Source organism: Selaginella moellendorffii, unplaced genomic scaffold (assembly GCF_000143415.4).
Source record: "Selaginella moellendorffii unplaced genomic scaffold, v1.0 SELMOscaffold_21, whole genome shotgun sequence".
NCBI classification, from domain to species: domain Eukaryota; kingdom Viridiplantae; phylum Streptophyta; class Lycopodiopsida; order Selaginellales; family Selaginellaceae; genus Selaginella; species Selaginella moellendorffii.
Genome location: NW_003314282.1, coordinates 316,820 through 343,091, shown reverse-complemented (window position 1 = coordinate 343,091; position 26,272 = coordinate 316,820). Strand labels below are relative to the sequence as shown.

At 45.7% G+C, this 26,272-nt stretch overlaps 4 protein-coding genes across 4 annotated transcripts; 3 read left to right on the top strand and 1 right to left on the bottom strand.

Moving 5' to 3' along the window:
* Nucleotide 1: 1 nt before the first annotated feature.
* Nucleotides 2–3,265, top strand: LOC9637784 (nuclear pore complex protein NUP85). Its single transcript, XM_024678179.1, has 18 exons — nucleotides 2–363; nucleotides 415–481; nucleotides 552–659; nucleotides 717–800; nucleotides 867–938; nucleotides 992–1,048; nucleotides 1,115–1,234; nucleotides 1,288–1,488; nucleotides 1,541–1,648; nucleotides 1,697–1,734; nucleotides 1,780–1,936; nucleotides 1,987–2,088; nucleotides 2,142–2,198; nucleotides 2,258–2,410; nucleotides 2,471–2,541; nucleotides 2,598–2,712; nucleotides 2,765–2,821; nucleotides 2,874–3,265. Exons 1-18 carry the CDS (start codon nucleotides 41–43, stop codon nucleotides 3,069–3,071), a joined length of 2,088 nt encoding a protein of 695 aa, XP_024533947.1. The 5' UTR covers nucleotides 2–40; the 3' UTR covers nucleotides 3,072–3,265.
* A 6,243-nt stretch (nucleotides 3,266–9,508) lies between these two features.
* Nucleotides 9,509–16,412, bottom strand: LOC112347461 (LIMR family protein SELMODRAFT_432208-like). Its single transcript, XM_024678383.1, has 11 exons — nucleotides 16,317–16,412; nucleotides 15,952–16,223; nucleotides 15,740–15,825; nucleotides 15,550–15,680; nucleotides 15,368–15,478; nucleotides 15,217–15,315; nucleotides 14,958–15,155; nucleotides 10,028–10,092; nucleotides 9,853–9,962; nucleotides 9,687–9,801; nucleotides 9,509–9,644 (listed from the first exon to the last, which is right to left on the bottom strand). The coding sequence occupies exons 1-11, from the start codon at nucleotides 16,410–16,412 to the stop codon at nucleotides 9,509–9,511; spliced, it is 1,419 nt and encodes a 472-aa protein (XP_024534151.1).
* Nucleotides 11,063–12,189, top strand: LOC112347412. Its single transcript, XM_024678180.1, has 5 exons — nucleotides 11,063–11,157; nucleotides 11,215–11,523; nucleotides 11,586–11,795; nucleotides 11,855–11,936; nucleotides 11,994–12,189. The coding sequence occupies exons 1-5, from the start codon at nucleotides 11,074–11,076 to the stop codon at nucleotides 12,098–12,100; spliced, it is 792 nt and encodes a 263-aa protein (XP_024533948.1). The 5' UTR covers nucleotides 11,063–11,073; the 3' UTR covers nucleotides 12,101–12,189.
* A 2,721-nt stretch (nucleotides 16,413–19,133) lies between the features above and the next one.
* Nucleotides 19,134–20,307, top strand: LOC112347346. Its single transcript, XM_024678062.1, has 5 exons — nucleotides 19,134–19,250; nucleotides 19,308–19,616; nucleotides 19,679–19,888; nucleotides 19,959–20,040; nucleotides 20,098–20,307. The coding sequence occupies exons 1-5, from the start codon at nucleotides 19,167–19,169 to the stop codon at nucleotides 20,202–20,204; spliced, it is 792 nt and encodes a 263-aa protein (XP_024533830.1). The 5' UTR covers nucleotides 19,134–19,166; the 3' UTR covers nucleotides 20,205–20,307.
* The last annotated feature ends 5,965 nt before the right edge of the window (nucleotides 20,308–26,272 follow it).

The window sequence follows — 26,272 nt, the reverse complement described above, 5'->3', positions numbered from 1 at the left end:
ATCCAGCGTATTAGGGTTTTAGCTTTGGGTGGAGCGCGCGATGCCGGGGATCCGGCGCCTCGAGGAGCTGGAGAACGGGGAGCGAAATGCCGGTGGCGATGGGTCCTCCAGCTCCTCGGCCGCGGTAATCTACAGCGTACCGGGCGGATTGAGGGATCCAGGGCGATTGTGGGTGTCGTGGAGCAATGGGAACCAGCTCCAGCTCTCCTACATCGAGAATGCTGTGGGAGGCGGTGGAAGAGTCACGGAGATTCATCTGGGAGAAGGATGGGATGCCGAGAGGCGGCGACTGGCGTATGATTCTCTCCCGGCTTTTGCTCTTCTCCAGAACCAGCGGCAATTGGGCTACAACCCAGGCGACTGGTATGAAAAATTCTTCTCTTTTTTCTCTAGAAACGCTAGGTGTGATCGCAGGTGGGAGCATGTATTAGAGTATAGCAAGAGCATTCGCAGCGTTCTCGACCAGCCCATTCAAGGCAAGGTTAGCCATTGTATCATGCGTGAGAGGATGATGTGAAAGATTTATTTGATTTTTTTTTTTTTTCTTGCAGGAGGAGAAGACGTCGATGCTTAAGGCTGTGTGGGAGCTCATAGAAGTTTTCTATGTGGACAGAAGCGCGACATGGTGGCTTCCGGAACGTCTTGTAGACTGGCTAGCGGTAAGAAGCAGTGAGTTTTTTCTTGACTTATGATTGATTTGCCTGTGAGCTTTGCAGGAGTATGACAAAGTCCTCTTGAGTGATAAAGACACTGTACATTCCAAGGTAGTGTCGTTCCAGCGGAAGCTTTCCGAGATTCAAGTAAGTTCGAAGTCTTGCAGCTTTTTGTTTTCTCTTTGTGTATCAATTTTTAACTTGCACTTGCAGTTTCCCGAAGACGATGTAGCTTACTGGGATGCAATGGCCTCGGCCTTGTCAGTCGGATGGCTTGACGTTGTTGTAAGTTGTAAAACTGTGCGTGTAAGTTCCATTGGTAAATCTTAATCTTCCAGATAGCGTTCTTGCGGATGCATGGATCGTATCGATTGGATCAGCTTGATGACCGGCAGGTTTCTTTCTCCATGCTGTTTTGTTGACTTGGGTTAACTTCCGGATGCTTTTTTATGTCTTGGCAGACTGAAAATGGCCTCGTAGAAGCAGTTACACTGCTCATTATGCAAATGCCGCGGCTGCGCCCGAGGCTCCCTGATGGAAGTCCTGGTGTTGCTATAGGTTTTAAGCCTGACTTTTCTAAGGTTTGATGTTGTTGCAGCAAAGTTTTTAGTTTCTCAGATTTTATTACATGCAGGCGAGAGAAAAATGGCGAAGTCAGGTTTCCAAGCTTGAAAGTAGTGTGTTTTGGGCGGAATGCAACCACCGTGGGACGCTTCTTGGTCTTAAGAAGCTAATACAGGTGCTATTGGGAAACGTTGATGTTCTACAGCTCTCTACGTTTCACTGGATGGAGCTGCTGGTGGCGCATTTCCTACATCTGATACCTTTTTCTTTGGTATGTATGAACTGTGTAGTGTGCTAAGTTCACTTGCAATTATCGGGTGCAGGTCTTAGATGGAATGCGTAGCATAGCTTCCAAGTGCAAAGGATTGAAAAGTTCTGGGGACGAAGACCTTCAAGAACTTTTATCTGCAATTATCAGCAACGACACCGAGGTAAATGCTCGTCCCCGTCACAATGGAGTTTAATCTAGTACTATGCAGATACTCTTGGCGAATTGTTCGAAGGTTTTCAATGCCTGGTAAGAACTTCTCAATGTCGAATATTTATATAAATTTTCTATCAGGATGATGGCGCATGTTGATGATCTCCTGATAGCAAAAGGGGAGGACGTTCGATCTCTTCTTGAAGAAGACAGGCAAACTCTAGGCGGCTTGAGCTTGAAAGAACTCCATCGTTTGGTTTATTCTCAAGTACTGTCTTCGCACAGCTTAACCTGGCAGGTATATCGTTGATTTCTTTCTTCTTGATGTCTGTCTAACAATTATCTCAGCTAGCACCTGTTTACCTCGCGGCTTGCCCAAAGCAAGGCCTGGGAATGCTTGAAGCTCTCCTAATGAAGCAGAGTTGTTCCAATCAGAAACTGGCATTGAAGGTTGGTCTTGGTGTGACGTTTTCTTGAATCTTAATGTGAATTTTGTGCAACAGGCACTAGAGATATGCCGCCTCTATGAACTTGATACCGTCAGCACAGCCATCGCCAGGGTTTAGTATCCTCTTCCTTTCCAGGCTTGGGGTTCTCACCTGTGTTTTATGTCTTCCAGGCTGTTGGTGTTCATAGTTTAAAGCATGGAAAGAAGGGCCAAGGGATAATGTGGCTTCAATTGGCCCGAGACGAGCAGAGACTTTCTACTCTTGCGGATCAGATTTTGAACACAATAACGTCTGGTGAAGCTGATAGTCTGGATAATCTCGAGGTAGCAGTCTTACGTTTTATTTGATACACGCACACTTTTAACGCTCTTTTCCCGTGCCAGCATTTTGAGGGTCTCTGTGACATCCTTGGCTCGGGAGCAACGAAGCATCAAGGCCTGTCGTTCCTAGCAAGGTACTCACTTCATACAGTTGCGAAACTATCCGGAGCTCACTTCCAGCCTCACGCAGGTACAAAAGCTTTAAGGCAGCCCTGCAAAACATCAGAGATCTGCGTCGTAGAGAGGCTTCCTACACGGAAAACCTCGCTGCGCTTGGCAGAGCAGCGGTGACCTCTCTTCTCCAGGTTACCAATCCGTTCGGAACTTCTTCTTGCTCGCTAATACCCCGGCTTGCAGCTTCTAAAATCTGGAACCTTTCCACGTAAATTCTGGCTGTCCTTGCTCCAAGAATCGGTATGGAGCTGTTCTCACATCTCGTTTACACTCTAAACTTCCGATCGATCAGGTGGAGCTGCTGGAATGGCCGGAGCAAGTGCTGGTTAGCGAGTCCGAAACAAACACGCTACTCTGCTGCCTCCAGGAACTCTTCCTCGCCAGGGACCGGCTAGAGGACGACATCCTAAGCACTGCAGAGCCTGGCGCTGTGGATCGCCTGAGATTGGCGCTGGCATCCAACTTGGGCCGTGCCATCTTGCAAAGCTGATCGTTTCTACGAAGGTAGGATTTCTTCTTGACCTGTACAATTCAGAAGCGTGAGTCTAATTAAGCAAATAGTTTGACCGTAGAACTTCGCTAAAAGTCAATTTTTAGTCAACATAGTCTTCAGTCATTGGAAATGTTATCGTTGATTTTCATACTTGAACTCAGCAATTAATCTACGGCTACGTTGATTTGTTAGTCACCCTCAAAACCCAGCACTAATGTCAGGTTTTTAAAGCTTAAACTGTTTTTTAAGTTGAATAGTTTATCATGCCTTAAAAGCATATGAAATGATTATCTGATTTTTTTCAAAGTCATGGGTCAAAAGCTAAACTTAGGCACTAGGTCAGGATAATATGATAAAGAAAGAGCCTTAAACACCCTTTTAGTCAGTTGGTTTTAAGGTGTAACAGATAAGATCCTATTGTTAACAAGTGGGGCAAAAATATTTTGAAAGAATACTTAACATAATGGATCTAAAAGGAAAACCAAAGTTTAATAAACACTAAAAAAGGACCATGGTAACTAAAGGGTAACTTAATTATGATTGCAATTTATTTCCTGATGAGGGGAAAATTGTTAAGCACCAGGTCAGGATAATAGGATAAAAAAACATTGTTACATAACAGGTCAAGATAATAGGATAAAGAAGAAACCTTACAATCAAATGATTACCCCTTTAACCAGTTAACTTAAAGTGTAAAAAATAGGATCATAACATGCTAGGATTGAAAAACAAATGCCCGCAACACCTCCCTATCCTGCCTTCAAAGTCAGGCTCCCAATCTAGGAACTCTCCCCTGATCAGTGTGTGATTTCACCCATTTCCTTCACAAAGGTTTTTAAAGTTTAAACTTTTTTAAAGCTGAATGAACTCTCCTGAGACGATGCTGTGAAAGTTGACTTAGTGGACCCGTGGTTTTCCACAAGCACTGGTTCCTTTGCGACGCAATGCGGAAGTCGTCTACGCATTTGGCAAGGAGAGGACGCTGCAATCTACCCAAAGCAATGTACGGCAGTTTATCATGCCCTAAAAGCATATGCGTACCTGATTTTCTTGGGTCAAGCTATATTGGGACTACTGCACCGAAGGAGGCTTGGCGTTTTCTGTTTGGTGTAAATGCGTTTCCTGCACCGAACTCGTTTTCTGCACTAAACTAATCTTTCAGAACGCTCAATCCACCTAATCACCTTTTGTTTTTTAACCGGGTATGCATTTTTGGAGGTATATGTATGACGAAGTCATGCAGCACGTCAAGCTATACTTTCATTTTGGTTAACCATGTTTTCTGCACTAAACTAACTCATTTAGCCCATTATAAAAATGGAGTCTTCTTCTGGTGTACATACCTCTTCTGAAGGTGAATTGCAATGGCAACCATGGCGACAATGCTCGCCTTCGGTTCATTGAAGGAGATTGGTGACATTGTGGCGAATTTTGATTTCAGCAAGGTAAAGTGGAACCTGTCTTGCCCAAAGCAGTGCTTAACTCCTTGTGGAATGCTCCAGATTGATGTGCGTTCCAAGAGTTCCGAGGATTACCTCCACACCAACCTGGCACCATCGTTTGGGGCATTGAATGCAGAAACAGTGAAGAAGATGGATGAGGTTCTCAAGGTTTGCATCTCGGGAACCACCACTCTCCTCGCCAAAGTGCCACCAGAAGAGCGAACTTGGGAGAAGGTCAACTCCATGTTCATGCAAAATCCCCTGGTTGAGCCAATGGGCGATGGGGTTAGCAGAGCTGACAAGTTTCTCAACAAAAGCTCTAGCGATTTCAAGTTTGACGGGTCACCGGACCCAGCTACTGTGAAAGCGGTAATAGAAGTTATGTATTATGGAAGAGCTCTATTAACCTTTGCGGCCTTCTCTCGTCACAGGTTCAGGTTTGGTTTGTGAATCTCATCGCAGATGAGGACGTCTTGAAATCAACCAAGATCGACACTAAAGTTCTTGGGGAAATTGTTGCTCAGTCAGGGGCGACCATTACCAGCTTTGAAAATTTCTTTGCCAAGCATGAGCACCAATGAGAAGACCATAATTGACATCGGGGTCTTAAGGTACCCTGACATGCAAAACCCGTACTTCAAGGTTTGTGCCCAGGCTGCCCTTCGTATTTCAGTCACAGCTCATGCTTATGAGTACAGGTGTACCGCATCAAACTCTTTGCTTGGTCTGATAGCAACCGTATTGTGTTCCATCAGGAGGATTCCAATGGCATCATTGGAGGTGAGGTGTCTAATGTAAACCACTGAAGACTGCACGCTCCTTTTGTTCTATTTGCAGAGTTCACCTTCCGTAAGTTTAAGCCACGCAAGGAGGTCATTGACAAGATGAACCCAGACGCCAAAAAGAAGGCTGTAGAGGCTGCAGATAACACCTTTGGTTTCTAATATCCAGACTGTGTCAATTGAGCCAAGATGTCCCCTGCTTCAAGCTAAAACACCTTTCTAAATAATAATCAAATCATAGCCCCTCGTGACCTTCATTTACTTGAAAATAACAGCTATCTATTGTCTTGATATTTTTTAATCTCAATTTCTGAAAAGAGACAATCAGGGAAACAAAGACTTTATATACAAACTACAATAAAATTAATAAATATCTAAAAGCTAGATGCTTTGGATTCCAAGTACTTTTGTCAATGTAGCAAATTTTTGCCTTCCACTGGAACATTGAAAGGTGATGATAAATTTATCTATATACTGTTTATAGTCTTGTGGTGCCCATCAAGAAGCATAAGTATTCTCTGTGATATATTAATAAAACGAAACAGGACAGTTTGCCATGTGGAGATCATTATCATTGTCTAATTGGTCTTTGTAGATTCTTCGCGCTCAAGGTTACCACAAGTCACGCTCAATCAGCTCTAAGCCGAGTTGATGGCTTAGTCGTGCGGCTCTGAGTGCCATTTGGCTTTCCATCTTGCTGGATTTTCCCATCCTGTCGCTTTGATGCAAACGACCCCAGGAACACTGTCGCAATAATATTGTAGGGCAACAAGGTTTCTCAGACAAGGGAATATCTAAATGGATTTTGACAAGGAACAGAACTTCGAAAATAGAAATTTAGAGAATGCTACTGGAGCCAGTGCTGATGGAACAAGGCAAAGGGAGGCCCTCAAAACCGTCAAGCTTTTCCTCCTGTAACTCACGAACTTTGTCACGAGCACATTGTAAGTTTTCTTTGGCAAATGCTTACGTACTGATCAGTAGGCGTGACATCTCCTGCTATAGGGTCGAGTTTTTAGGATCCTAGAAATCTACTCCGGGACAAGACGATCAAGACGTTAATACAGTTGTAAATTTTTTAAATTAATAAGCTGCGAATCTTTCCAAAACAGCAACTTCACTTTGGTCTTTTCTTAGTTTCTTGTCCAGCTGAGAACAGAGGTTTGTCTAGCTCAAGCATGAGTTTCTAAATGAATACGTCCTGCGTTCTGACATGGTTGAATTATCCTTGCTCATATTTACGACCAGTCTAAAGCTTAAACATTAAGCAAATAGTTTGACCATGACCTTTTTAAAAGTGTCACATTGAAAATGTTGATTGCATAATCAACGGCTACTTTGATTTTCTTCCTCTCGCAGCAAGGTGGTCCCTTCGTACTCGGTGCTCACTCCCTCCTCGCCTGCCAAATACCTCCCAATCTCAAGGCTGGTGCCAAACTCGTTGCGGGAGAACACAATACCAGCTTTCCATGCTAGGCAGGAGCATTCACTTCCACTAGCCACGCCTTCTGAAGATCAATCCAAGCCAAGCCTCGCCATAACTCATTGCAGTGGAGTAGAAGATGGACACTAGATTGAGAATGAGAATGATAAAAGTCACAAATGATCCATGTGCTATGAAAAGGAAACATTACAAATGAGGAAGAAATATCAGAAATAAAAAAAGGTGGTTCAAATCAAAAAATAAATAAATAATTCAAAAAGAACAAAAGGTAAAAATAAAAGGATCAAATAAGAAATTAAAGGATTAACACTTATCTCGCAAAATCTCAAAACAATCTAGAATTCACTCAAGCTCATACTTATAAATTAGATCCTTGAACATTTGCCAAAAACTAGATTACATCATCTATAATTCACCAATTGATGTCACAATCATGTTTCATATCAACAAAAGATGGCATAATACCGAGAACAGAACAAATTATATAATCACCTATAAAATTTTGAGATAGCAACACACCAAGAACACCAATATAATTATACCCCATAGCATTAAAGGTTTGATCCAATGGAGTAACATTAACAATCTCAAATAACATATTCCTTGATTGATGATGACATGGCATAGTAGAAGAAGAAAAAAATTCAATAAAAATAAAAAGAAAGAGTAAATCTAAGCACAACTACAATTAGAGTTTTAGATCTTGCAAAAAGCTAATAAAAATCTAGATTTAAAAAAGAATGAAAAAATAAAAACAAAGAACAATATCCTAAACACTAGATCAAATGCATCTTGAATACTAGATTACAAAAAAAAGTTGCCTTTCCTCACCTTTACCAATGTGAGTGTTCAAAATATATGAATAGGTATATGAATTATATACAAAAATGGATGGACTAATTTAGTCCTAAATGGATGGTATAGTATTATAATTAATGTATTACCTAGCATATATATGCATACATATATTTACAAACTTTACAATTGTAAATTAACATAAATAACAACAAAATAATAACATAAAAAATAACAACAATACATGTATAGTGAACATAAGTTTAAGCCTCCAGGTGCACACTCATGTCCCAGGAAATGTTAGACTCTTTCTTCCTGAGCTTGAGAATGGCCAGGATTTGGATACCTCTGAGCATTGGAAACAGCGACACTCCACCACTACCATCAAAAGCCCTTGAAACACTGTTCGATACTTTAGGTTCGAGACAGGAGTAGAGCAAAACGGGGATAGCTCTGTTTGTGAAAATGGTAAAAGCTTTTTGCATTTTCATCTTCCTGTTAAGTAGAGCGCTCGCTTAGCATGAAATCTTTTCGCCTTCGTGGACTTCGCGATTCCAAGAATAGAAACTGGTCAATAAATAAATGACAATCCGAAAGGCACAAGTGTGCCTATCCCATCGCTAGCAGAAAATCTCGTCCACCAAAACCTCCACTCAGATCTCGCTGCTCACCACCAGCGTCATCTTTCCTCCTGCACATGCGAGACCCTCAACGTTTAAGTGTTTGAGTGGCGACTTTCCAACATTCCATTGTTCCAAGGCAATGCGAGGTGGATGGAAACCAACACCATTGCCTGCCGTGAACAGAAACTCCGGCAGCGTAAACGAGGCCCGCGCGTTGGGAAGTATAAAACTGGATGTTTGGTAAGAGCACACGAAAAAGCACTTTGAGCAAAAAAATATTTAAGCCCACTGTTTATAAGCAGGTTTTCAGTTGGAATTTCCAGATCTGGAGGCTTCGTTTGTGATGGCGATGGTTTCTGGTAGATTATGTGCTCGCATCTCCGAAATGCGTAGGCCGGGCTCAAGTCCACTCTCGTTGTGCACTGCCAGCGATCTTTTCCCTTCCTCCCCGTCTCTAGAAGAACAAGAGCCCAATCTCTCTCTCAATCCCGCCGCGTGCTCAGGCTCGACAAATTCGCTCTGTGGATCGTGCAAACGAAGCTCAGCGATGTCTACTCGCACCAGAGGAGCCGGTCAAATGTCGGCGATCGTGTCGAAAGCACGTAGCTGGAATCTCTGAAAAAAGTCAAGAGCAATCCAAGGTGACCACACTCTCAAGCTTCTAACTCAAGCTTTCTTCATCGATTTCGCGCTGTCCTTGATGGCAGGAGATCCCTGTCTGGTCAGGTGGATTCTCCAGATGTGCGACCTCTGCGCCTCGCAAGCGGTGACCACGGACAAAGTCACTCGCATTTTCAATGCTCTCCATTTTCAAGCAAAAGGTCTTCTTCATGCATCGGGCATCGGGCTGTGATGCTTGTATTTGGAGCATTTCTGCTCATCAGAAGCGGTGGATGTCGCACAGGAGGTTCGCACGGATCCAAGGCATTCTTCGTGGGACGAGTGCCAAAAGAGTAAGTGGACAGTGTGCGGTGTTGGGAGATTGCTATCAGCGCTGGTGCGTTTGGAAACAACCCGTACGAGATCTTGGTTTCGCTTCACAACTTCACCTGGTTGGAGCTTGGACGAGACCATCAATTTGCAAGCGCTACGTTCCTCAAGAAAAATCTCTACGAGTATATGGATAAGCTGCATTCTTTTACTCAAGAAAGGATGAAATGTGTACTGATTGCTCCAAGAGCTTAAAGAGACCTTAAAAGACAGCTAATTGGAGCATCCAATTTGCAAGTTTTATCCGTGGAGGTGTCGCTGAAATCGATCGCGATCGCTGGAAGCGCAGAGAAGAGATCGATCGTCAAGAGATCAATTCACATTGTGGCCAGTCATCCGCAAGAACAGGGTTTTCACGTCAATTCACGCATTTGCCCAGGAAGGGCATCTTTCGGAGAAAGGAATCGGATAGACCCAGAATGGGCTTATTCGGGCAAACGTCCACGTGTAAACATGGATGAAAAGAAAACGAGTTCATGAGCGTGCCTTGGTACCTATAGTTTCATAGAAAAACATTTTTAAAAAAAAGTGTTTACTTCATTGGATGAATGGAAAGAAACAGAAGCCTCATTCCCAGATGCATCTCTCCAGATATGACAGACATGACGAGGTAGTAGCAAAAAATTGCAAAGGCGGTAGTTCCTAGCAAGCCTGAAAGCAAGGAAACGATTCAGGTCTAGAGATCGCATCGACAGAAAGTACCCCCGGCACTGTCAAGCTGAATAAAGACTTGGTTCAGAAACGGAAAAGCTGGAGGATTGACAAGCATGAAAACAAGGATGTGGAGAAGCCAAATTATAGACAAAGCCAATCTGCAACAAGAAAAACAAAAGAAGAAGTGAATATCTTTGTCAAGCCTTCCGAGTCTATTTCTTACCCGAGAATGCCAAAAACAAGCTTGGCTAAGTAGAAAAGAACTGTAAGAGCCCAGGATGTGTCTTCCTGAGAGAAAATCCAGCAATGAAATAACTTAAATGGGAAACTAGAGATACCTTCTCTCCCTGTGGGAATGCCTCGTTCAGAGCTTGAACATCATCTTCCAAAAAGACAAGCTGTACAATGTAAGAACTTCGCTAAAAGTCAATATTTACTCAACATAGTCTTCAGTCATTGAAAATGTTAGCTTTTCATTGATTTTCATACTTCGATACACATGTACGGCTACGTTGATTTGTTAGTCACCCTCAAAACCCAGCACTACTGCAGCAGCGTCGTCCCTTCGTACTCTGCTGGGATCGGAAAAACAGATGCCCGCAACGCCTCCCTAGTCTCGGGCACCCAAAGCATCTCACGCCTGCCTTGGATGGATACAAGTCGGGCTCCCAATCTCAGACAAGCCCAATCAAGCTTTTGCTACTCTCCGACGTTCGCGGCCACCATCAATTCTCCAAGGGGTTTTTAAAGCTTAAACTTTCTTAAAGTTGAATGAACTCTCTGAGACGATGTGAAAGTTGACTTAGTGGACCTGTGGTTTTCCACAAGCACTGGTTCCTTTGCGACGCGATGCGGTTCCAGCGACCGGCTGGGGCAAAGTCGTCTACGCGAGGAGAGGAGAGCAGTTTATCATGCCCTAAAAGCATATGCGTAAAGAATATGAAACGATTATCTGATTTTTTTCAAAGTCATGGTCAAGCTAGACTACTGCACCGAAGGAGGCTTGGCGTTTTCTGTTTGGTGTAAATGCGTTTCCTGCACCGAAATCGCTTTCTGCACTAAACTAATCTTTCAGAACGCTGAATGCACCTAATCAGCTTTTGTTTTTTAACCGTATATGTATGACGAAGTCATGCAGCACGTGATGAGTAAAGCTACTTTCATTTTTGTTAACCATGTTTTCTGCACTAAACTAACTCATTTACCCCATTATAAAAATGGAGTATGGAGTAAGGAGTATGTACATACCTCTTCTGAAGGTGAATTGCAATGGCAACCATGGTGACAATGCTGGGAGCCTTCGGTTCATTGAAGGAGATTGGTGACATTGTGGCGAATTTTGATTTCAGCAAGGTAAAGTGGAACCTGTATTGCCCAAAGCAGTGCTTAACTCCTTGTGGAATGCTCCAGATTGATGTGCGTTCCAAGAGTTCCGAGGATTACCTCCACACCAACCTGGCACCATCGTTTGGGGCATTGAATGCAGAAACAGTAAAGAAGATGGATGAGGTTCTCAAGGTTTGCATCTCGGGAACCACCACTCTTCTCGCCAAAGTGCCACCAGAAGAGCGAACTTGGGAGAAGGTCAACTCCATGTTCATGCAAAATCCCCTGGTTGAGCCAATGGGCGATGGGATTAGCAGAGCTGACAAGTTTCTCAACAAAAGCTCTAGCGATTTCAAGATTGACGGGTCACCTGATGCAGCTATTGTGAAAGCGGTAATAGAAGTTATGTATTATAGAAGAGCTCTATTAACCTTTGCGGCCTTCTCTCGTCACAGGTTCAGACCTGGTTTGTGAATCTCATTGCAGATGAGGACGTCCTGAAATCAACCAAGATCGACATTGAAGTTCTTGGGCGCATTGTTGCTCAGTCAGGGGCGACCATTACCAGCTTTGAAAATTTCTTTGCCAAGCATGAGCACCACGAGAAGACCATAATTGACATCGGGGTCTTAAGGTACCCTGATATGCAAAACCCGTACTTCAAGGTTTGTGCCCAGGCTGCCTTTTGTATTTCAGTCACAGCTCATGCTTATTATGAGTACAGGTGTACCGCATCAAACTCTTTGCTTGGTCTGATAGCAACCGTATTGTGTTCCATCAGGAGGATTCCAATGGCATCATTGGAGGTGAGGTGTCTAATGTAAACCACTGAAGACTGCACGCTCCTTTTGTTCTATTTGCAGAGTTCACCTTCCGTAAGTTTAAGCCGCGCAAGGAGGTCATTGACAAGATGAACCCAGACGCCAAAAGGAAGGCCGTGGAAGCTGCAGATAACATCTTTGGTTTCTAATATCTAAATTGAGCCAAGATGCCTCTAAAGCTACAACATCTTTCTAAATACATGACCTACTTGAAAATAACAGCTGTCTATTGTCTTGATATTTTTTAATCTCAATTTCAAAAAAAAAGGAACGACAAACTACAATAAAAGTAATAGATATCTAAAACCTAGATGCTTTGGATTCCAAGTACTTTTGTCAATGACTGGAACATTGAAAGGTGATGATAAGTTTATCTATATACTGTTTATAGTCTAGTGGTAGTCTTACGTATTATTAATAAAACGAAACAGAACAGTATGCCATGTGGAGATCATTATCATTGGATTTTGACAAGGAACAGAATTTCGTAGAGAATGCTACTGGGCGTTTTTATTGTAAACGGCTTGGCACAGCGCAGCCAGTGCTGATGGAACAAGGCAAAGGCAGGCCCTCAAAACCGTCAAGCTTTACCTCCTTCTGTCACTCACGAACTTTGTCGCGAGCACATTATAAGTTTTCTTTGGCAAATGCTTACATACTGATCAGTAGGCGTGACATCTCCTGCTATAGGGTCAAGTTTTTAGGATCCTAGAAATCTACTCCGGGACAAGACGATCAAGACGTTAATACAGTTGTAAATTTTTTAAATTAATAAGCTAAATGCGCGAATCTTTCCAAAACAGCAACGTCACTTTGGTCTTTTCTTAGTTTCTTGTCCAGCTGAGAACATAGGTTTGTCTACAAGCATGAGTTTCTAAATGAATAGTCCAGCCTTCTGATGTCCTTGCTCATATTTACATTAAGCAAATAGTTTGACCATGACCTTCTTAAAAGTTAAAAGGCTTTTAGTTGGAATAAGAATATGCCATAGAAGAAAAATTAGGGCGCGGGGACGAGGAGGATGAGCGATCCCGGGGCGTCGGGCTACGTCGTGCTGCTGCGGCGATGCATCGCGGGCAGGGATCTAGAGGGCGGCCGGCGGTTGCACGCGCAGATCGTCCGCTCGGGCTGGCACACCGATCTCTTCGTCGCCAATCTCCTCATCCAGATGTATGGCGCCTGCCGCTCCATCGCCAGCGCATGGTCGTCTTCCGCGAGCTCCGCGTCCGCAACCTCTTCACCATCAACATCACCATCGCCGCGCTTGCCCAGAACGGCTGCTTCCGCGACGCGCGATCCCTGTTCGTGGAATTCCCCCGCCGAGACGTCGTCACCTGGAACTCGATGCTCACTATCGCCGCGCACCGCCTCCGGATCGGCGAGGCGCGGGAGGTCTTCGCGCGGATGCCTGCCCGGAGCGTCGTCTCTGCAAACGCGATGATCGCAGCATTTGCCCAATGCGGGCAAATTGGCGAAGCCCAGGAGTTCTTCCGCGACGCCATAGCCGAGAGGGACGTCTCGAGCTGGAAAAATCTCCTCCACGCCAGCGTCTCCTCCAGCGAGGTCGATCTCGCGCGGTCGGTCTTCGATGCTATGCCGCACTGGGATTGTGTCGTGTGGTTGAGCATGATCCAGGGCTACGCCGAGCGCTGATGCGCAACGCCGAGGAGCTATTCCTCGCGCTGGATCATCCGGATCTCATGTCCATCACGTCCATGATCACGGGCTATGGATCCGTGGGGAAGATCAACCAGGCGAGGGAGCTCTTCTCGCGGATGAAGCACTGGAACACCGTTGCCTGGAACGTGATGATCCAGGCGCTCGCCGAGAATGGCCGAATCGAGGAGGCGCGGCAGGCATTCAATTCGATGACGGCGCCGAGGAATCTCTCGTCCTGGAACACGATCATCTCGGCCTACGCACAGGCGGGACTGGTGGATCGCGCGAGGGAGCTCTTCGATCAAACCCTGGACAAGAACGTGGTGACCTGGGCGGCGGTGATGCACGCGGCAGCTCCGCGAGGCGCGATCGATCCTCGACGCCATGCCGGAGCCAAACATCGTGTCGTGGACGACGATGATCACGGCCTTACGCGCAGCACGGCGCCGGCGCCGACGCGATCCAGCTCTTCCGGATCATGGATCTTGAGACGATCATGAGCGTGCTTTTCGCGGCCACGGCGATCCAAGATCCATCGCTGGCGCACCACATCCTACCCGATATCCGCCACAGCGCCTCTACCACGAGGGCGCGGTGGGGAATTCCCTCGTCCATCTCTTCAGCCGATCGGGGCGGCTGGACGACGCGTGCGAGATCTTCCAGGGGATGATCGACAGAGCACGGTTTCTTGGAATATCGCCATCACGGCCACGGCCAAGGCCGGCACGGCCGATCGGCGCTCCAGCTGCTGGAATCCATGGCGCTCGACGGTTGCGCGCCCGACGCGATCACATTCTCGTGCCACATTGGATCGAGTTCATGAGCGTGCCTTGGTACCTATAGTTTCATAATAAAAACCATTACATTCTAGAAAATGCATATAAAAAAAAGTGCTTACTTCATTGGATGAATGGAAAGAAACAAAAGCCTCATTCCCAGATGCATCTCTCCAGATATGCCAGACATGACGAGATAGTAGCAAAAGATTGCAAACGCAGTGGTTCCTAGCAAGCCTGAAAGGAAGGAAACTATTCAGGTCTAGAGATCGCATTGACAGAAAGTACCCCCGGCACTGTCAAGCTGAATAAAGACTTGATTCAGAAACGGAAAAGCTGGAGGATTGACAAGCATGAAAACAATGATGTGGAGAAGCCAAATTATAGACAAAGCCAAACTGCAACAAGAGAAATAATAAGACTGAATCTTTTTCTTAAGACTTGAAGGACTTTCTTACCCGACAATGCCAAAAACAAGCTTGGCTAGCTAGAAGAGCCCAGGACGTGTCTGCCTGAGAGAAAACCAGCAGTAGAATCAGCACAAAAACTTAATGGTAAACTAGAACGGTACCTTCTGTCCCTGTGGGAATGCCTCGTTCAAAGCTTCAACATCATCTTCCAAAAAGAAAAGCTCCTGAATCGAGCTACACTGGACTTTCTTCACATTTTTTCGAAACATCCGTCCTTTCTTCTCACCTCTCTCTTCGCGTTGGAGGCCCAAAGTCGCCGTTTTTAGCTCGTTAGAGCGCTTGGCTAGATCAGTCGCCTCCTGTAAAGCCATCACCTTGAAGATATTAGTTGCAAGAAACGAGAACAAATCACACACACACCTTTACGTATTGAGCACGAGTAATAACACACTTGGGCCTATTCTTGAACGCAAATATGAGGCTCACTGGTAATGTTGCCATTCCAACACCTCCAAACATCTGCAGGAAGGAAATCAGATCTTCTAGAAAACAACACATAAAACGACATTACTGTGAAGAGTATTGATCCTATTATTGTGTTTAATGCGATCACGTAAGTCGGGAAGGGCGCACGCACAGACCACGTAGTTTTAACCAGAGATCCAGACGTATAAGCTGCACACTGTCACACAATATTGCCACATGAATGAAGAAAGGGAAAATGTAGAAGAAAAGGCTTACCATGAGAGTAACATTAGAAGACAATGAGAAACTAGCCGAAAACAAGCACGGAACCTTTGCATTGAGCGAGCTAAAATCATTGGTGAACGCCAACGTCGTGGATGAAAGACGTCTCACGGTGAAATCAGCATAGCCGATAACAGCTTCAAGCAATCACGTAGAAAAAGGGTTTAAGAACAAAAGATGGAAAACAGCTTCTTACCATAGAGAATTCCCAAGAGGAGGCAGAGGACTGTGAGGAGTATCACCACCCACAAGAGAGCGTTCTTTACCCTTTGTGTCACAGTCCTGGAAATCACCACGAACAAAGAAAGCTTTTGAGATCATGGAGGAATAGAAAGAACTTAAGAAACTCTAGGAGGAGCTCGGTCGATCGAGTGTTCTAAGAACAAGAACAAAAAGATGGAAGATTACTTCTCCTGGTCGCTCTCGTAGAAGAAGATCGCGAAAGGAATGACGAGCACAGTGTCGATGATGTAAACCGCCCACCACAGCTGCTTCATCGGGAGAGTGAGCTTACACGCCCCGACGTAGAGATTCTTCTCGCAGGAATGGCGATTCGCGACGTCCGCCGGGAGCATCAGGATCGAGAGTTGGGCAATGCTGAGCCCAATCACGACGATGATCTTGGGAAGATAGGCCTGATTCTGGAGCGCGTGATGCCGGGGATCCGGCGTCTCGAGGAGCTGGAGAACGGGGAGCGTAATGCCGGTGGCGATGGATCCTCAGCTCCTCGGCCGCGGTAATCTATAGCGTGGGTGTCGTGGAGCAATGGGAACCAGCTCCAGCTCTCCTACATCGAGAATGCTGTGGGAGGCGGTGGAAGAGTCACGGAGATTCATCTGGGAGAAGGATGGGATGCCGAGAGGCGGCATGATTCTCTCCCGGCTTTTGCTCTTCTCCAGAACCACCGGCAATTGGGCTACAACCCATGGTATGAAAAATTCTTCTCTTTTTACTCTAGAAACGCTAGGTGTGATCGCAGGTGGGAGCATGTATTAGAGTATAGCAAGAGCATTCACAGCGTTCTCGACCAGCCCACGCAAGGCAAGGTTAGCCATTGTATCATGCGTGAGCGAATGATGTGAAAGATTTTTTTTGTTTTTTTCTTGCAGGAGGAGAAGACCTCGATGCTTAAGGCTGTGTGGGAGCTCATAGAAGTTTTCTATGTGGACAGAAGCGCGACATGGTGGCTTCCGGAGTGTCTTGTAGACTGGCTAGCGGTAAGAAGCAGTGAGTTTTTTCTTGACTTATGATTGATTTGCCTGTGAGCTTTGCAGGAGCATGACGAAGTCCTCTTCAGTGATGAAGACACTGTACATTCCAAGGTGGTGTCGTTCCAGCGGAAGCTTTCCGAGATTCAAGTAAGTTCGAAGTCTTGCAGCTTTTTGTTTTCTCTTTGTGTATCATTTTTTAACGTGCACTTGCAGTTTCCCGAAGACGATGTAGCTTTCTGGGATGCAATGGCTTCGGCGTTGTCAGTCGGATGGCTTGACGTTGTTGGAAGTTGTAAAAGTGTCCGTGTAAGTTCCATTGGTAATCTTAATCTTCCAGATAGCGTTCTTGCGGATGCATGGATCGTATCGATTGGATCAGCTTGATGACCGGCAGGTTTCTTTCTCCATGCTGTTCTGTTGACTTGCGTTAACTTCCGGATGCTTTTTTATGTCTTGGCAGACTGAAAATGGCCTCGTAGAAGCAGTTACACTGCTCATTATGCAAATGCCGCGGCTGCGCCCGAGGCTCCCTGATGGAAGTCCTGGTGTTGCTATAGGTTTTAAGCCTGACTTTTCTAAGGTTTGATTTGGTTGCAGCAAGTTTCTCAGATTTGATTACATGCAGGCCGAGGGAAAAATTGGCGAAGTCAGGTTTCCAAGCTTGAAAATAGTGTGTTTTGGGCGGAATGCAACCACCGTGGGACGCTTCTTGGTCTTAAGAAGCTAATACAGGTGCTATTGGGAAACGTTGATGTTCTACAGCTCTCTACGTTTCACTGGATGGAGCTGCTGGTGGCGCATTTCCTACATCTGATACCTTTTTCTTTGGTATGTATGAACTGTGTAGTGTGCTAAGTTCACTTGCAATTATCGGGTGCAGGTCTTAGATGGAATGCGTAGCATAGCTTCCAAGTGCAAAGGATTGAAAAGTTCTGGGGATGAAGACCTTCAAGAACTTTTATCTGCAATTATCAGCAACGACACCGAGGTAAATGCTCTTCCCCGTCACAGTGGTAAGAACTTCTCATGTCGAATATTTATATAAATTTTCTATCAGGATGATGGCGCATGTTGATGATCTCCTGATAGCAAAAGGGGAGGACGTTCGATCTCTTCTTGAAGAAGACCTTGACAGAACTCCATCGTTTGGTTTATTCTCAAGTACTGTCTTCACACAGCTTAACCTGGCAGGTATGTCTTTGATTTCTTTCTTCTTGATGTCTAAACCGGCTAGAGAACGACATCCTAAGCACCGCAGAGCCTGGCGCTGTGGATCGCCTGAGATTGGCACTGGCATCCACCTTGGGCCGTGCCATCTTGCAAAGCTGATCGTTTCTTCGTTGTCAGACAAAGGTAGGATTTCTTCTTGAACTGTACAATTCAGAAGCGTGAGTCTAATAGTTTGACCGTAGAACTTCGCTAAAAGTCAATATTTAGTCAACATAGTCTTCTGTCATTGAAAATGTTAGCTTTTCATTGATTTTCATACTTGAACTCAGCAATTAATCTATACATGTACGGCTACGTTGATTTGTTAGGCACCCTCAGAACCAAGCACTGCTACACCAGCGTCGTCCCTTCGTACTCTGCAGATGCCCGCAACGCCTCCCTAGTCTCAGGCACCCGAAGCATCTCACGCCTGCCTTGGATGGATATAAGTCGGGCTCCCAATCTCAGACATGCCCAATCAAGCTTTTGCTACTCTTGCAAAAGGCCCCAGACCAGCGCATGAAACGAGTGTGTGATTTCATCACGGCCCATTTCATTTCACCACTCTCCGAGACGATGCTGTGAAACTTGACTTAGTGGACCTGTGGTTTTCCACAAGCGCTGGTTCCTTTGCGACGCGATGTGGTTCCAGCGACCGGCTGGGGCAAAGCCGTCTACGCATTTGGCGAGGAGAGGAAGAATCCAAACAAGTTAAATGCTGCAGTTTATCATGCCCTAAAAGCATATGCATAAAGAATATGAAACAATACCTGATTTTTGGCGTTGGGTCAAGCTAGACTACTGCAACGAAGGAGGCTTGGCGTTTTGCACCAAACGCGTTTGGTGTAGATGCGTTTCCTGCACCGAACTCTTTTTCTGCACTAAACAAGTCGTACTCTTTTCCTAGGTAGCATTTAAGAAGGAGGTGTGTTAATAGGATCGCATCGCTCACGCTCGCGATCGCGATCCATTGCGAAAAAACGCTCAATCCAAATCACCTTTTGTTTTTTAACCGGGTATACCTGCATGTTTTTGGAGGTATATGTATGACAAAGTCATGCAGCACGTGCTGCAATGAGTCAAGCTATACTTCATTTTGGTATAAACATCTTTTCTGCACTAAACTAACTCATTTACCCCATTATAAAAATTGAGTGTACATACCTCTTCTGGTGTACATACTTCTTCTGAAGGTGAATTGCAATGGCAACCATGGCGACAATGCTGGGAGCCTTCGGTTCATTGAAGGAGATTGGTGACATTGTGGCGAATTTTGATTTCAGCAAGGTAAAGTGGAACCTGTATTGCCCAAAGCAGTGCTTAACTCCTTGTGGAATGCTCCAGATTGATGTGCGTTCCAAGAGTGCTGAGGACTACCTCCAAACCAACCTGACACCATCGTTTGGGGGATTGAATGCAGAAACAGTGAAGAAGATGGATGAGGTTCTCAAAGTTTGCATCTCGGGAACCACAACCCTTCTTGCCAAAGTGCCACCGAAAGAGCGAACTTGGGAGAAGGTCAACTCCATGTTCATGCAAAATCCCCTGGTTGAGCCAATGGGCGATGGGATTAGCAGAGCTGACAAGTTTATCAACAAAAGCTCTGACGATTTCAAGTTTGACGGGTCACCGGATGCAGCTATTGTGAAAGCGGTAATAGAAGTTATGTATTATATAAGAGCTCTATTAACCGTTGCGGCCTTCTCTCGTCACAGGTTCAGACCTGGTTTGTGAATCTCATTGCAGATGAGGACGTCCTGAAATCAACCAAGATCGACATTGAAGTTCTTGGGCGCATTGTTGCTCAGTCAGGGGCGACCATTAACAGCTTTAAAACCTTCTTAGCCAAGAATGAGCACCACGAGAAGACCATAATTGACATCAGGGTCTTAATGTACCCTGATATGCAAAACCCGTACTTCAAGGTTTGTATTTCTTCAGCCTTGCCCAGGCTGCCCTTTGTATTTCAGTCACAGCTCATGTTTTTCAGTACAGGTGTACCGCATCAAACTCTTTGCTTGGTCCGATAGCAACCGTATTCTGTACCATCAGGAGGATTCCAATGGCATCACTGGAGGTGAGGTGTCTAATGTAAACCACTGAAAATTGCACGGTCATTTTGTTCTATTTGCAGAGTTCACATTCCGTAAGTTTAAGCCATGCAAGGAGGTCATTGACAAGATGAACCCAGATGCCAAAAAGAAGGCTGTGGAGGCTGCAGATAACATCTTTTGTTTCTAATATCCAGGCTGTGTCAATCGAGCCAAGATGCCCTTTTCTTCAAGCTAAAACATCTTCCTAGATAATAATGATCTATTGTGTTTACATGTGTTAATCTCAATTTCTGAAAAGAGACAATCAGCCTGGAACGACAAACTACAATAAAGTAATAAATATCTAAAAGCTAGATGCTTTGGATTCCAAGTACTTTTGTCAATGTAGCAATGTTTTGCCTTCCACTGGAACATTGAAAGGTGATGATAAGTTTATCTATCTATCTATATACTGTTTATAGTCTTGTGGTGCCCATCAAGTATTCTTTGTGATATATTAATAAAACGAAACAGGACAGTTTGCCATGTGTAGATCATTGTCTCGTTGGTCTCTGTAGGTTCTTCGCGCTCAAGGTTACCACAAGTTAGCCAGGGACACGCTCAATCAGCTCTAAGCCGAGTGCCATTTGGCTCTCCATCTGGTGCTGGATTTTCCGATCCTGTCGCTTTGATGCAAACGACCACAGGAACACTGTCGCAATAATATTGTAGAGCAACAAGGTCTCTCAGACAAGGTAATATCTAAATTTACTTTGAAAAGGAACAGAACTTCGAGAATAGAACTTTAAAGAATGTTACTGGGCGTTTTTGTTGTAAACGGCTTGGAGCTAGTGCTGATGGAACAAGGCAAAGGGAGGCCCTCAAAACCGTCGAGCGTTTCCTCCTCCTGTAACTCACGAACTTTGTGGCGAGCACATTGTAAGTTTTCTTTGGCAAATGCTTACGTACTGATCAGTAGGCGTGACATCTCCTGCTATAGGGTCAATTTTTTAGGATCCTAGAAATCTACTCCGGGACATGACGATCCAGACGTTAATACAGTTGTAAAATTTTAAATTATTGAAATCTAATAAGCCAAATGCGCGAATCTTTCCAAAACATCAACTTCACTTTTTTCTTTTCTTAGTTTCTTGTCCAGCTGAGAGCATAGGTTTGTCTAACTCAAGCATGAGTTCTGAATGAATACGTCCTGCGTTCTGACATGGTTGAATTATCCTTGCTCATATTTACGACCAGTCTAAAGTTTAAACATTAAGCCAATAGTTTGCCCATGACCTTCTTAAAAGTCAATATTAGTCACACAATACACATGTACGGCTACTTTGATTTTCTTCCTCTCGCAGCAGGTCCCGTCGTACTTGGTGCTCGCTCCCTCCTTGCCTGTCAAATACCTCCCAATCTTAAGGCTGGTGCCAAACTCGTTGCGGGAGAACGCAATAACAGCTCTCCAGGCTAGGCAGGAGCGTTCACTTCCACTGCCTTCTGAAGATCAATCCTAGCCAAGCCTCGCCACAACTCATATTGCAGTCGAGTAGAAGATGGAGGGTGTTTCTGTCCTGCATCGATACAAGTACGCATTAAGCTGGGAAAGCCTTCGCTGCCATGTCTGCCACCATCGTCCCTGGGCTCTGGGTGTACATCCTTCCGCCCTACGTTGAGGAAAGGACAGACAAGCTTGATCTTGTCTCCAGCCTTGTATGGTGGAGGGAACATCTTCCGTACAAGCCCTCCCGCCTTGTTGCCCTGCTAACGGGGACGGCCATCCAACCAGCAGCCAGCAGCCCCTCGTGATTTCTTCTTGATCAGAATGAGCATTGATATCTCTTCCAGGCACCGAGGAGATCCTGAAAGCCTGCTCGCTGTATATCGTCTGGGCCCGACGACGACGTGAAAGCTTTTCTATCCGACTTCGACGTCTCGACGTCGTGTTCCCCCTCCTTCCTCCATGGATGAGTTCTTCGATGTCACGAATGAGGCTGGGCGGTTTTCCACTTGCTTGGTTCCTTGGTGGCCGGGGAGGAGTACTCCGACGCAGTTCCAGCGAATCTGGGACCTGCTGAGAGATTGTGTGTCCCAGATGCTTATCGAAGAGCGCTACCGGGAAGATTGCGAAGGAGTCATCATGGAACTTCCATGATGGAATTTCTTCAGCAAGTCGAATCGGCCGCGCAATATCATCATGGGCCGGGGACAAAGCGCGTTTGGCGAGGAGAGGAAGAATCCCAACAATTTTGAGAAGGCGAAGGCCGAGCTCGCTGCGAAGATCATGGAACTCCCTCCGGCAATGAATCGGAAGCTCAAGATTGTGATATGCTACGCAGCTGCAGGCCAGTTCGTCCAGTTTTTCATGCTGCAAGCAAGAAGCGTTGATACACTGAGAAATCTCTGTTTTCTAACGTTCTTTTGGCGCAGGGAGTCCTCGCGCCAGTGACTGACGTGCTGGATGTGACTAAGCACGTACCGCTCAAGCTCTACTTCTTGTTGCTATGAATGGATGCGAGCGTGGCCGTGAGTGATGAACAAGCTCGCACCGATTCCGTACTGACTAGATCCTCCGCTTGATACGTTTGTTCTCCATGGTCACTGGGAAATCAAGCTCACGCTCAAGGGCGCTGTGAAGAGAATCGTGCACTTCGAAGCGTATTCTTCCGAGCACGAGGTCTGTCTTTCCGGTCTCGAGGCCGCTTACATTGCTGCCATAGAAGGTGGCGGACATATGATCAGTAGCGTGTTCGGGCTTACACTTGAGTCCAAGGAGGTAGAACTCATGTGCGAGGTGACTCTCACTGCCATCCCGAAGCACACGTAGGTTCTGATATCTCGGAATCATCAGAACGATCTTCTTCATCAGACAGTAGCAGCGGCAGTGGCGGCAGGAGGAGAAAGAGAGCGAGATTGGCGATGATCACCAAGAGCACGGAAGTGATCAAGGCGATGAAGGCGGTTTACAAGGTGGAAACTCTACTGGTCTATGCGAAGAAATACCCCGACAACGAGGAGGACATGTGCGACATGGTGTAGGGAGTTTTGCGAGGATTGAAAGCTTTGCACGAAGCTGGTAAGCATTCTTAATTTTCTTTTCTTCTAGTGTCTGTCTCATCCTTGTTTGTAAACTTCCAGGCTTGGTGCACAAGATCATGTATGACTACTCAAAAGAGAAGTACGTGCTGATCGATCTGGAGAGCGTCTGCAAGAATGAAGAAGTGCCAGCGTTTCGATTTAAAGGCTGGATCGCGACAAGCCTGGAGGCCGACTGGCGCTACACGATTTAATCCGACCTCCATCAGCTCCAGTCTGCAGAAGTCACCAAAGAGCAAGGACTGCTCTTTCCACTGCTAAAGGCTTCTCTTGCCATACAAGAATTAGGGCGGACGTGGATTATGCTTATTTATATTCTTCCAAGAGCCCTAATTTTAAAGTTACTTTAGAGTTTAGGGCTAGCTGAGTTTAAAGTTACTTTAGAGTTTAGATTATGCCTATCCAGATTTGTTCTTCCTCCTTGGAAATGCACGGGGACGAGGAGGATGAGCGATCCCGGGGCGTCGGGCTACGTCGTGCTGCTGCAGCGATGCATCGCGGGCAGGGATCTGGAGGGCGGCCGGCGATTGCACGCGCAGATCGTCCGCTCTGGCTGGCGCACCGATCTCTTCGTCGCCAATCTCCTCATCCAGATGTATGGCGCCTGCCGCTCCATTGCCAGCGCCATGGCCGCCTTCCGCGAGCTCCGCGTCCGCAACCTCTTCACCATCAATATCATCATCGCCGCGCTTGCCCAGAACGGCTGCTTCCTCGACGCGCGATCCCTGTTCGTGGAATCCCCCCGCCGCGACGTCATCACCTGGAACTCGATGCTCACCATCGCCGCACAGCGCCTCCGAATCGGGGAGGCGCGGGAGGTCTTCGCGCGGATGCCTGCCCGGAGCGTCGACTCGGCGAACGCGATGATCGCAGCAATTGCCCAATGCGGGCAAATTTGCGAAGCCCAGGAGTTCTTCCGCGACGCCGAGAGGGACGTCTCGAGCTGGAACAATTTCCTCCACCCCAGCGTCTCCTCCAGCGAGGTCGATCTCGCGCGATCGGTCTTCGATGCTATGCCGCACTGGGCACGGCCGATCGGCGCTCCAGCTGCTGGAACCATGTGCGCGCCCGATGCGATCACATTCTCGTGCATGCTCTGCGCGTGGAGCCACATTGGATCGCTGGATCACCTTGTTGAACATAGAAGGATAATGGCCACGTTGAAAAGAAACGAGTTCATGAGCGTGCCTTGGTACCTATAGTTTCATAGAAAAAACTTTTTTTTTTTATAAAAAATGTGCTTACTTCATTGGATGAATGGAATGCATCTCTCCAGATATGACAGACATGATGAGGTAGTAGCAAAAGATTGCAAACGCTGTGGTTCCTAGCAAGCCTGAAAGGAAGGAACCAAATCAGATTTAGAAATCGCATCTACAGCAAGTACCCCAAGCACTGTCGAGCTGAATAAAGACTTGGTTCAGAAACGGAAAAGCTGGAGGATTGACTAGCATGAAAACAATGATGTGGAGAAGCCAAATTATAGACAAAGCCAAGCTGCAACAAGAAAAAGAAAAGAAAAAGTGAATATCTTTGTCAAGCCTTCGGAGTCTATTTCTTACCCGAGAATGCCAAAAACAAGCTTGGCTAAGTAGAAAAGAACTGTAACAGCCCAGGATGTGTCTGCCTGAGAGAAAATCCAGCAATGAAATAACTTAAATGGGAAACTAGAGATACCTTCTCTCCCTGTGGGAATGCCTCATTCAGAGCTTGAACATCATCTTCCAAAAAGACAAGCTCCTGAATCGAGCTACACATATGCATTTGTCAACACGATCACGTCCACCATTGTTGTTTTTTTTTTTTTTTTTTTTTCCTCTGTGCCCAGCGGAGCTGACCTGCTGGACTTTCTTCACATTTTTCCGAAACTTTCGTCCTTTCTTCCCACCTCTTTCTTCGCGTTGGAGACCCAAGCTCGTTGGAGCGCTTGGCAGTCACCTCCTGCCAAGCCATCACCTTGAAGAGATTAGTTGCAAGAAACGTAAAAAGAATTGAAGCACACACCTTTACGTATTGAGCACGAGTAATAACACACTTGGGCCTATTCTTGAACGCAAATATGAGGCTCAGTGGTAATGTTGCCATTCCAACACCTCCAAACATCTGCAGGAAGAAAACAAAACATAAAACGACATTACCGTGAAGAGTATTGATCCTATTATTGTGTTTAATGCGATCACCGGCAGGTTTCTTTCTCCATGCTGTTTTGTTGATTTGCGTTAACTTCCGGATGCTTTTTTTATGTCTTGGCAGACTGAAAATGGCCTCGTAGAAGCAGTGACACTGCTCATTATGCAAATGCCGCAGCTGCGCCCGAGGCTCCCTGATGGAAGTCCTGGTGTTGCTATAGGTTTTAAGCCTGACTTTTCTAAGGTTTGATGTGGTTGCAGCAAAGTTTTTAGTTTCTCAGATTTTATTACATGCAGGCAAGGGAAAAATTGGCGAAGTCAGGTTTCCAAGCTTGAAAATAGTGTGTTTTGGGCGGAATGCAACCACCGTGGGATGCTTCTTGGTCTTCAGAAGCTAATACAGGTGCTATTGGGAAACGTTGATGTTCTACAGCGCTCTACGTTTCACTGGATGGAGCTGCTGGTGGCGCATTTCCTACATCTGATACCTTGTTCTTTGGTATGTATGAACTGTGTAGTGTGCTAAGTTCACTTGCAATTATCGGGTGCAGGTCTTAGATGGAATGCGTAGCATAGCTTCCAAGTGCAAAGGATTGAAAAGTTCTGGGGACGAAGACCTTCAAGAACTTTTATCTGCAATTATCAGCAACGACACCTAGGTAAATGCTCTTCCCCCTCACAGTGGTAAGAACTTCTCATGTCGAATATTTATATAAATTTTCTATCAGGATGATGGCGCATTGATGATCTCCTGATAGCAAAAGGGGAGGACGTTCGATCTCTTCTTGAAGAAGGCAGGCAAACTCTAGGCGGCTTGAGCTTGAAATAACTCCATCGTTTGGTTTATTCTCAAGTACTGTCCTCCTTCTTGATGTCTGTCTAACAATTGTCTCAGCTAGCACCTGTTTACCTCGCGGCTTGCCCAAAGCAAGGCCTGGGAATGCTTGAAGCTCTCCTAATGAAGCAGAGATGTTCCAATCAGAAACTGGCATTGACGGTTGGTCTTGGTGTGACGTTTTCTTAAATCTCAATGTGAATTTTGTTCAAC